This window comes from Symphalangus syndactylus, chromosome 10 (assembly GCF_028878055.3).
Source record: "Symphalangus syndactylus isolate Jambi chromosome 10, NHGRI_mSymSyn1-v2.1_pri, whole genome shotgun sequence".
Taxonomy (NCBI): domain Eukaryota; kingdom Metazoa; phylum Chordata; class Mammalia; order Primates; family Hylobatidae; genus Symphalangus; species Symphalangus syndactylus.
This window is the reverse complement of record NC_072432.2, coordinates 124069065-124081241: the sequence shown is the minus strand read 5'-3', so window position 1 is coordinate 124081241 and position 12177 is coordinate 124069065. Positions and strand designations below refer to the sequence as shown.

The window sequence follows — 12177 nt, the reverse complement described above, 5'->3', positions numbered from 1 at the left end:
TAGTGATTTTGTTTAGGTCTTCTAATATTTATATATTTAAAATCAATGCTTCATAAAATCTGACATGCCTTTTAAAATTTTATATTAATGACTCAAGTAAAAATTTGATCCTTCATGGGAATAACCTATCAAAAATACTAAGTGGTTTTATGAGTTATTTCCAGTTACTTCCATCACCGAAAACACCACTCCAAAGTTGGGCTCAAGCTTAAGTAGAAAAGTCTACATTAACACAAACAAAATCAAGAGCAAAATTAAATTCAAAAACTAAAAACACACTAATGTTATCTAATTTAAACAGTCTAAAATTCTATAAATCTTATAAAGAACTTTTAGCTTTATATACAGCCACTGAAATTTTAAAATTATATGCAAATAGTTTAGTAGGAACAAATATGTGATTCAGTTTAATTGTTACACGGACAGGAAATGGTGTAACATACAAACACAGCAACAGTGGCACAGATTGACTATCAAGAGTGTAAGGGCTCATTTATCAGGCCCTGACATCAGGGAATATAACATGCTTTATGTAAGATAACTAATATTTACTCTAACAAGTACCAAAGGCTGTCCTGCCTTCTTCAGTAAGGCACAGTGTACTTTTCCTTCTTTTTCAGGATTGTTATTATGCATATTAGTAGCCTGCAGACAGCCTTAGCACCCAGCAGAATGTCAAGTACATGACAGCAATAGAAGAGATATATACTGAATTTAAATCAATGACTAAGCAGTACTATACACTGCCAATACCTTCAGAGTCCACTGAAGCATAACGCTGCTCCCTTCTGTAACAAACTTCAAACCACTCTAAGAGTTCTTAGTTCTGATTTTTATAGTTTTGTCCACTCTTTCAGATTGTCAGCTGTCACTTCCACCTACTGTCATGTGCATATCATTACTTATTTACACCATTTTTACTTTAACTCAGTACCCAAGCTTGTCAAACTGGATCCATGAACAAAATGTGGCCTCCTGCACTCCACTGGAAATGCAGAAAGTAAGCTGGAATACATGCTTATAGCATTATTTTGACTGCTCAGAGGTCTTTTTTGTTCCCTCCTGGTTCCGAGGTGTCATCTAGATACATTAGATATTACTGCAGACTTGTTACAAAGAGCATGAAATAAGAGACTAGTTATTGTTTTCGCACTAAAACTTCACAAGACCCGGTATTTCCCATTTCCAAGTTTTAAGAAAACCTATGTAGCTTCAATATGTAAAAAGTAATTATATAAATTGATAATTCGTGTCATATCCAACTAAATCAGGGTCAAGGGCCAAGGGGAAAAAAGCACTCAAGGCACATAACATTACTCTAAGAATGTAATTTTCTGCGAGCCTAGCTGCTGTAACTGCCTATTGTAACCTAAAACCCGTTTTATCTAATAGATACTGAAACAACCTGTTGCGACTCTAAGACTAGTTTTACCCACCACAGTCACTAACCAATCAGAGCTTCCAACTCCCCAAAATTTACTAGTGCCAAAGAACTTTCTGGAAAAACAATATGTCACATTTTCCTTTTTCTATAACTTCCAAACTTCTCTTTGTTCTTCAGAGATATCAAAGATACCCAGTCTGTGTATATGCCCCAGATTTAATTCTTGCTTCCCAAATAAAACATTTTCAATTTAAAGATCTGTCTTTATATTTTAATTGACTTCAACAGATATTAGGAAGCAAAGCATTAAGCATATGTGATTTACATCCAGTAGATATTTTAATTGCTAGTACAAAAATCTGAAATGCATGTAAAAGTCATGTAAAAGGTGACTGCTCTAATTTCATGGAGGGAAAAATGTATAAATGAGTAAGAAATGGCTTTACTAGTATCCTTCCCCATTTTAAAGTTACATCTTTCAGGCCGGGCACAGTGGCTAATGCCTGTAATCCCAGCACTTTGGGAGGCTGAGGCGGGCAGACCATGAGGTGAGGAGATCGAGACCACGGTCCTGGCTAACACGGTGAAACCCCGTCTCTACTAAAAATAAAAAAAAATTAGCCAGATGGGGTGGCAGGCGCCGGTAGTCCCAGCTACTCAGGAGGCTGAGGCAGGAGAATGGTGTCAACCTGGGAGGCGGAGCTTGCAGTGAGCCGAGATCATGTCACTACACTCCAGCCTGGGCAACAGAGCGAGACTCCGTCTCAAAAAAAAGAAAGTTACATCTTTCAGAAATTCTCCAAGTTTGCATTAAAAATTACCAAAACAAATTCTAGGGGGGCAACTTACTTTGACAAAAAAGCTAAATTTATGTATCAGGGTTTTAAATCTCAATCAAAATCCATCACAAATCTTATCCAGAAAAGCATACATTAACTGCACTTTTTCAAGTCAGAATTCTTTCTATTCCAAGTAAGAGCTTCACATTTCTACAAAGTATTTTTTGGCCCAAAATTACATTACCACATTCTAATTGTTCATTATTCCAGAGCATTCCTGCTTTTAGAGATTTAATAAGGAAGTCATCCTGCAATTAAGGCCAGGACAAGGTCTGATTCCAAAAAGACATAGCCCCTGTATTCCAAGGTCTATTAATCTGTATAACATTTGATCCAAATTTTTTAAGTTACCTAGTGCTTTAACTATAAAAGAATCTCTAAAATTAGAATGCCTTTTGTTCCAATAATCTATTAATTAAGTAGAATTCTTAAGTAATAATCAGATAATAACAGAAATGAGGCTACTAAGTATGAAGTTGCTTTTGGTCGCTATAGATTTCAAGTGACCAAACTATAAATGTTATTAAATCAAAGATACTCATTAACAGAAAGAAAATGACAACTTTGAATCTTAAATATTTTCCTTAATGTATAATTTATTTTGCTTTGACCAAAAATATAATATAGATATAATTTCAAAATGTGTAATATGAATACAATTTCTATTCCTTTGTTTCATAAAACATCCTACAAAGCAGACAGAAAAGGCTTAAACCTTTGGATTCACTATTCAACAACTGGAAAGATATTTCTCAAATTTATACGTCAGTCTGTGTGTGTGTATTCAAGCAAATTTCTATGAGTCAGCCTTAATGACTAGTATTCTTCACATATAGGAAAATGTGATAAAAAAAAAAAACAGAATTGATTTAAGTTAAAAAAAAAAAAAGGTAATATTTAACCTCTGTGGGTTTTCCAATTTACTGAAAGCATCAGGAAGATGCTTAGCCAGATCCATCACTTCCTCAGAGATTGAAGTCAACTGTTTGTTCATGTCACTAAGTAGGATTTCTTCCTCTGGGGGAAAAAAAACATCAATATTAATTTTCAAACCACAAAGCAGAGATACTACTTCATTAAATAATATTAGGGCTCAAATTTTCATTTTATTTCCTTAAATGAATTCCAGCAAAAAGACCTTCTTATTCAATCCCCAAATTGTCTCAGTCGCTTTCCCTCTCTTTCAAATTTTTATTGTTTAAATTTAAAGTAAATTCCAAATGATCTGCAGTCATATGTATTATAACCCAGCAGTTATTCGCCTAGGCAGAAGGAGAATATGGAAATGAGAATCTGAACCCGTCTGTACTATTGCAAAATCAGAAGTCAGTATAACACCATGTATGCTGCTACTTAATAATACTGTTTAGTAAGCACAGCCTTCAACAGTCATCCCTCATTGCCTTCATTCCCAGTCATCACCAAAATAAAATGTAAGCCCTTCCTTTTTTTTTTCTTTTTGAGACAGAGTCTCACTCTGTCGCCCAGGCTGGAGTGCAGTGGCGCAATCTCGGCTCACTGCAACCTCCACCTCCCGGCTTCAAGCTATTCTCATGCCCTAGCCCCTGGAGTAGCTGGGACTACAGGCATGTGCCACCACAACCAGCTAATTTTTTTTTTTTTTTTTTTTGTATTTCTAGTAGAGACAGTGTTTCGCCATGGTGGCCAGGCTGGTCTCCAACTTCTGGCCTCAAGGGATCCACCCACCTTGGCCTCCCAAAGTGCTGGGATTACAGGCACGAGCTACCACCCCCGGCCAAAATAAAATGTAAGCCTTTCTAATCAGTGATCCAAATTCTCAACTTCATCCTGTCTGGTACATCATTTGCCATCAACAGCACAAAGCCTGCCCTGCTTTCCCAAACACTTCGCTTGCTTAGAATTTATTCATCATCATTTCTCTTGTCCTTCAAAAGCCCATCTCCTCTGAGACCTATGAGACAGAGCTACAAAACCTGCTATTCCTGATTACTACAGTATCTTGTCATCTCCAAACTGCATCCTTTCATCCCTTGGAGATCTTAGTGCCTGATTTATTAACTGACTTTCCCTCCACTACTATTCCTGTGATCACTGCCAGTGACTTCAACACCCGCAGGCCAGTTCCTTGACCCCTGCATTTCCGACAATCTTTTCTTCAACAGACCTTAGCCACTCAATTCCATAGTCATACCGTTGACCTTATAATTGCCAACAAAATCACCACTTCCAGACTTCAACTGTAAGCCTTCCAGCCTGAGAACACCAGCATCCCTATCTTTCCTTCCAGCATGCTTTCCCCAACAATACTTTGACACTTGCAGAACCAAATCCATTGATCCTATCACCTTTTCCTTACCTATCCCATCCCTACTCCCACTCCCCACTGAGCCTTCCATTCCTCTCTTACCCACATTACAGTAATCATTCCTTTTTCTCTATAGACTCTCAACTCCTTTGCTCTTCCCTCCCTCCATGGTAATTACCTGGCAAAACCTCTACTAGTAATAAAGCCCACTTTTTTTAACCTACCTGATGCCTACACCCAAGCAGTTGAATAGAGTTGAAAATAAAGCACATCGATGATGACACAAGTTATTTTAAACTCATGACAGATTTCAAACGCACCCTCAGCAATGACTGTTAATTCTTCTACATTTCCCACTCTCAAAATGACTATTTCAAACCTCTTCCTTTGTGAACTTCTAACACCTGTTTGACCCTCCTATTACTCAGAGAACAACTTCACCTCTTATTTCACTAAGAAAAATGAAATAATATGAGAATTACCTCGTCTTCCCACTTTTCAATTTGCTAATTATTCAGTCTTCAGATCTCTACTCCCATTTATAGCGAAATTCCTTGGAAGAGTTGTCTATACTCACTCTCTCAAATTTTCTGCTCCCATTTCCTCCCAAACCAACTGCAACTAAGCTTTTACCCAAATCAGTAGAGCAAAGCTGCTTTTGAAAAGGTTACTGATGAGCGGGGCGCAGTGGCTCACGCCTGTAATCCCAGCACTTTGGGAGGCCGAGGCGGGTGGATCACGAGGTCAGGAGATCAAGACTATCCTGGCTAACATGGTGAAACCCCATCTCTACTAAAAATACAAAAAAAAAAAAAAAATTAGCCGGGCATGGTGGCAGGCGCCTGTAGTCCCAGCTACTCGGGAGGCTGAGGCAGGAGAATAGTGTGAACCCGGGAGGCGGAGCTTGCAGTGAGCGGAGATCGCGCCACTGCATTCCAGCCCGGGCGACTGAGCAAGACTCCATCTCAAAAAAAAAAAAGAAAATAAAGGTTACTGATGGCCTCTACACCATCGAACCTAACTGTTAATTCTAGACTCTCATCTCACTCAACCTCTCCAAATGATTTAAAGCAACTGACAACTTCTTCCTATTTCAAACATTTTCTTCAGGTGGCTTCAGAACTAAACACCTCCTGTACTTCCCTCCTTCATTAGTGGCCCTCCCAGTCCTCTTTGCTGCCTCTCCTCATCTTCCCAACCTCTAAATGCTGGTGTGCCCTTGAGGTCAATATCACGTCTATTCTTTATTTCATTCACTCCCTATTTTATCTCATTCAGTCTCACTGCTTTAACTACCATCAGATCTGAATTACATCTCCAACCCCAACCTTGAACTTTGGGATCATATTTCCAACTAAGATATTCTCTTGGATATCAATAATCATCTAAAACTTAGGATATCCAACACTGAAATCTAAAGTTTTCTCACCCAAACCTGTTCTTCTCATAATCTGTCCACTATAACTGACCTTTCCATTCATCAGATGATCTGAACAAAATATCTTAATGTTCTATGAATCTTTACATCTCACCCCTTACAGGGAATTCATCAGCAAATCCCTCACAATATATATCTTCCAAATACCTACAGAAGCTACCACCTCTCATCACTTCTATTGCTACCCGCCTAATTCAAACAATTATTGTCTATTGCCTGGGCTGTTACAATAGCCTCCTAACTCTCTGCCAAAATGCCCTGGGGCTAAACATTTTTCCTCTTACAACAACCAGAAAAATCTTTCTAAAATAAAATTTTAATTATATCATTCTTCTGCTCCAAACCTTCTATGGGTTTCCCATCACCCATCATCGTATTTATTTTCATTAATAAGAAATGAAGTCAGATTCACAGCCTACAAGGCCCTAAGTGATGTGGCCCAAGCTCCTTTTCTAGCCTCATTTCCTGCCACTCACACTTACCCTCACTCATTTCATTCAGTTATAGGCACTGTTCCTCCAAAAGAGCCAGCCAATCACCCTAGGAGGCTTTGCACTTTCTTCCCTCTAATCCTGCTATGCTCTTCCTTCAGCTAACTACATGGCTCTCTCACTTCACCCAAAGGAAATGAAGCGGCATGGTTTGCTTGGTTTGTAAATTTTCCTGAGCAACTCTAACAGTGCCTGACACATAAGCACCCAACATATAAGTGTTATATGCATCAATAAACGTTCCCTTTCCAAACTAAGCTTCTAGAACAGTTGCTTACACATGCCTTAGTTATTTCTAAAACAACTAAAACAAGCTTCTAAGAAAATGTTGTTTTCAAGCCAGATGCAGAGGCCTGAAACCCGAGGTATTCAGGAGGCTGAGGCAGGAGGATCGCTTGAGGCCACGAGTCTGAGCCAGGCTGGGCAACATAATGAGACCCTGTCTCTGTTTCCACATTCCTCAGATCTAACTTACTCCTCTATTCACGTTAATATGACTTCCACCCACCTCATTCTCTTGGTTACAGGACCTTCATGATACCAAAGCCCGTGGACTCTTCTCTGTTTGAATAGCATATGCTCCAAATGACCACTCCTCAAAACACTCCTATGCTACCCAGTACAGCAAAACTATTGTTTAAAAGATTACAAATGATCAGTGCATTGCCAAATCTAATGATGAATTCTAAGTCCTCGGTTTCTCAAACTCTCAGCAGAATTTAAAACAGTTGATAGCATCCTCCTACTTAAAACATTTTCTTCACTTGGCTTTCTGCACATCACACCTCCTAATTTCCTCGATGTCTATGGCAACTCCTTTGGTGTCCCCCTCTCCACGCAAATGTTCAACACTAAGAGTTCCTGGGGATTCTCAGTCCCAACTCTCTTAACTCAAACTGTCCTCTGCGCTACAGCCAACACAACTAATTCTTGCACCACCTCCACTTTGCTGTCTTACAGCTCTCCCTCCCTTAACATACCTAAAATCAACTGTGTGACAACGCATCCCGAAATCCTGCTCTTCCTCAATGCTTTTCACCCGTTGCTTATGCCAACAACACAGGAATGATCCTTGACATGTGTCTTTCATCATTACCTCAAATTCCATTGGTTTATTAAATGTATTTTGAGGCTGGGCATAGTGACTCATGCTTGCTCTATTAAATGTATTTTGAGGTCAGGTGTGGTAGTTCATGCCTATAATTCTAGCGCTTTGGGAGGCTGAGGTGGGCGGAAGACTTGAGACCAGGAGTTCGAGACCAGCCTGGCCAAAATGGCAAAACCACATCTCCACTAAACATACAAAAATTAGCTGGGCGTGGTGGCAGGTACCTGTAATCCCAGTTACTCAGGAGGCTGAGGCAGGAGAATCACTTGAACCCAGGAGGTGGAAGCTGTGGTAAGCCAAGATCGCATCACTGCACTCCAGCCTGGGTGACAGAGTGAGACTCAAAAAAAGAAAAAAAATGAATTTTGAATCTGTCAACTTCTCTCCATTCTCAACACAATTAACCCACTCAAGTTGCCATTACTTCTCACTTGGATTATTGTCACAGCCTCCCAAAAGATATTCCTACGGTGACTCCTGCCTCCCTCCTACCATCCATTTTTTATTCTAGAGCCCAAGTTCTTATTTTTTTAATGTAATTCACTTCACTGCTGTGTTTAAAACTCTCAGTCACTTCGATTGCTCTTGGGAGGAGATATAAACTCCTTACCATGGCCCATCTGCTTTCCTTTTTCTGCTTCACCTTCATCTGCCCAGCCCTATTCAATGTTCACTATATAGATACCATCATTTCTCTTACCTCTGTAACTTGGCACCTGTAATTTCGTGTACCCATTCTTTCCTATACTCTTCAGCTAGCTAACTTTTTTTTTTTTTGAGACAGAGTCTCGCTCTTGTGCAGGCTGGAGCACAATGGCGCGATCTCGGCTCACTATAACCTCCGCCTCCCAGATTAAAGCGATTCTCCTGCCTCAGCCTCCCAAGTAGCTGGGATTACAGGTGCCCGTCACCACAATCAGCTGATTTTTTGTATTTTTAGTACAGATGGTGTTGCACCATTTTGGCCAGGCTGGTCTCGAACTCCTGACCTCAGGTGATCCACCCACCTCAGCCTCCCTAAGTGCTAGGATTACAGCCTCCCAAAGTGCTAGGATTACTGCCCTTGGCCTTAGCTAACTCTTGCTCAGGTTTCAGGTCTGGCTTTTACCTGCACTTTCTCCAGGAAGTATTCTAGAATATTTCCCCCAATATGTGTCAGATGCCTCTCGGTGTGCCAACTACAGCACCTTGTTTTCCCATGATATAAGACTCATCTCCCTATACTGCAATTGCTTTCTTCACTCATCTATATCCCCAATAAAACTGTAGGCCCCTCAGGAAACAGAGTATGCCTGGCTTGTTCACTACTATATTCCCATATCGTAAAATGCTCAACAATATTTAATAAATGAGTAAATGTATCTTTAACTACTATATCATTTGGTGTTTATTAGCTACCATCTTGGGAATAAGTCAATGAGGAAACAATGTGTAAATATCCTTTTATGTTCTAATATTTTTATCCTTTAACAAGAAGAAAAAAACAGTCTAATAATAAAAAGCAAAAGAGAAAAGTGGTCATTTAAAAATATCATCCATATGTACATGAAGAAAATTAGAGAACAGTGATGCTGATACTTCTGGCTGAATAACAGAAAGGAAGGAAGGGAGGAAGGAAGGAAAAAAAGATGGTAATCTTAGTTATTAGGTTGGTGCAAAAGTAATTGTCGTTTTTGCCATTAAAAATGACCAAAACCACAATTATTTTTGCACCAATCTAATACAATTCACTGGAATCTGAGTCAAGATGTCACAATATACTCACATATATAATGTAATAAAGGGAAAAAGAAGTAAAGGTCAAATAATGTAGCATTCATTTGTCATAAATGAATTCTATTCATACCTGTCATAAATGACAGGTACACAGATACCAGGACTTCCAGTACTGTGTTATTAATATGTTACTTTAGTGAAAAATATCGTAAACATTCCTTGGAAGCATTTTCATCAAAATTGCACATGTAACAAAATTGTATATGTAACCTACATGCAATTCCACAAACCATAAAGCCAAAAAATCATAACTCTCCTCTGCTGAATTTTAGTTTTATTATGAGTTAAGTAAGTTCTTATATACCGTTTCCCTAATCAGCTTAAAAAACCTATCACCTGCCTCAGTTAATTAACATACAGTCATTCCTCTGTATCCTTGAGGGATCGGTTCCAGGAACCTCCCTCCCACTGATATCAAATCCATACATGATCAAGTCTCTTATATAAAATGCTGCAATATTTGCATATAACCTATACACATTGTCCTGTATACTTTAAATCATCTCCGGATTTCTTATAATACCTTATACAATGCCTACGCATCACTTCATTCATATAGATTCGATGTGGTACTCCATGCAAGAAATTCAACTTTTCCTTTTTTAAAACTGTGAATTTTTTTTTTGGCTTGAATGTTCTCAATCTGTGGTTGGTTGAATCCACAGATGCAGAACCCAGGGATATGGAGGCTGACTCTAAGTTACAGCTACAAGACCTCTGACTACAGAAAACCAGCAGGCATTCATAGGAAGTGGCTCTCCAGGGAGGAGAAGTAAGAATAAAGACTCTTCTATCTTAACATATAAAGGAGGGCCTGCCACCCACGGAGGCTCTGAATCCCTTCTCAGCGACAATTATAAAGAATATCATATCATTTTATATGAGGCAGTCATGCCATATTTTTAAGAGTATTTAGCAAAATGGCCTAATTTAATTAACATCTTAAACACAATCATTTAAAATCTCCAAAAGGAAGCTACAAGAATAGTGATAACTTTATATCAATGTAGATGCTTCGAATAGTTTATCCCTTTAAGTGTTCACAATTATTCTATAAAACGGTAAAACGGACATTATGCTAGTATCTACATTCCATGCTTGAAGAAACAGGTACATCCCAGGTCACACAGCTGGGATTCACATTGGTCTGTGCAACAAAAAGCCTGGGCTCACCCACTCCACTACGTGGCTCCTTCTGCTCTCACTGGCTTATCAAGACCTCTAAAAACAGCACTGAGGTTGGACGACATGTCCATTATTTTTGGAGAAAAATGACAGAATAAAATTAGAAATGTACATCAGAATGTTAGAAAGCACTGTAAAATGCTCAACAATATTTAATAAATGAATAAATGGATCTTTACCTACTTTATCACTTAGTGTTTATTAGCTACCATCTTGGGGATAAGTCATCTTATATGTTTTAAAGCATTATATAGAAAGCATTTTAAATACTTATAGCAAGGATGTATAATCTCCAGACTGGGAGAAAGCTGGTTGTGTCACCGCTATTATGAAAGCCACAAAGCCCCAACTCTAGAAGCCAAATACATAGCAATGCTACAAAGTAAAAGAAGTAAGGGCTGCTTTGCCACAAGTAACAAAGATGAAACACTAATCTTGGGCCCCGATGGATCCCACTCTAATGTCAGGACTGCTCAGACATTCAAGAAGTTATAGTACTAAATGCTTTGCAAATATGTGAATATTGCCTTTTTTGGAGATAAACCTCATAAAAGAGTGAATTCACATTTTATTTATGGATCTTAACATACCTTTATTTATAGCAAACCTTTGCACAGTATCATCCAAAATTTCTAAATTTCGGTAAATAATAAAACCAGCCTATAAAAAAACAGAAAAATTTAAAAAGTATGCTAAAGATCACCGAAATAAAACAGTAAGTCCCATCTTCAGAAAAATCGGAGAATGATTCACAAAGCACCCAAACATGGAATTCAACCTATTATGTGACACAAATATCAATATGTCCTCATTTAATAATCATACCAATTGTGAAAATTGAGAAAGTAAGCTGTCTAAGCCTTAAAAGTTTGTTTTCACTTTTTCACACTCAATATTACACACAATATCCAAATAAAATAACCTATAATGGAATCTAACAAAATGCAATCTAGTAAGAGAAATCCTACTTAAATCAGCTGAGAATGTTAGTCTCAAGTTTGGGGATATCTTTTAAAGGAAAATTATCATCCAATTTCCTTAATAAAAATGAATTGTTTGCTGGTTACAATTCAAAGGAGTTTCCATTCCTTTGATAGATGCAAAGGAGAAACAATAAAATATTCATCTACAAATGAAAGCATGAGTTAGGAGAAAACAAATTCACTGTGGAATAAAATGCGTTTCTTAAAAAACACACAATAGTGCCATATATAAAGATAAGCCCAGATTTCACTACATACAAACACGTAAATATAAAAATATATCTAATGGCAGCAACAAGCTAAATTTGGAGGCAATTTTTCTAAAATTTCACCACATTTTATATATAAGAAATAAGGCCAGTTTCAAAATAGAAACTGTACTATAATTATTTTCATTCTGAACTGTTTATATATCAAATCCATCATCAGTACTATTTATGCTTGCTCAGCCTGGATTTATTAGCCTTTCATGTTTTCAGCAAGTTCACATTTTTTTAACATACAAATTAGACATTAATTTGGCTTCATGACAATGAAAATAACTAGCATTGAACAATCTGTTGATTGGTACTTGCTAATTAATATCGAGAATGAACAGTTTCACTAAATGTCTTCCGAAGCATTTTTCAATGCCAAATTGATATAAAATATTTTGGTAGAGTTTCTGCCACTACTACAATAAAATT

General features: G+C 37.9%; 1 protein-coding gene across 5 annotated transcripts in view; it reads right to left on the bottom strand.

Annotated features, from left to right (window-relative positions):
• The window catches only part of WRN (WRN RecQ like helicase), a 146724-nt gene that overhangs the window by 100499 nt on the left and 34048 nt on the right, over positions 1–12177 (bottom strand). For all 5 annotated transcript variants that reach the window (XM_055295908.2, XM_063610892.1, XM_063610894.1 and 2 more), the window contains 2 exons: positions 11099–11168; positions 3126–3240 (listed from right to left, as the gene is read on the bottom strand). In XM_055295908.2, coding sequence (XP_055151883.2) covers positions 3126–3240; positions 11099–11168 — 185 coding nt within the window. The remainder of the gene's footprint in view (positions 1–3125; positions 3241–11098; positions 11169–12177) is intronic.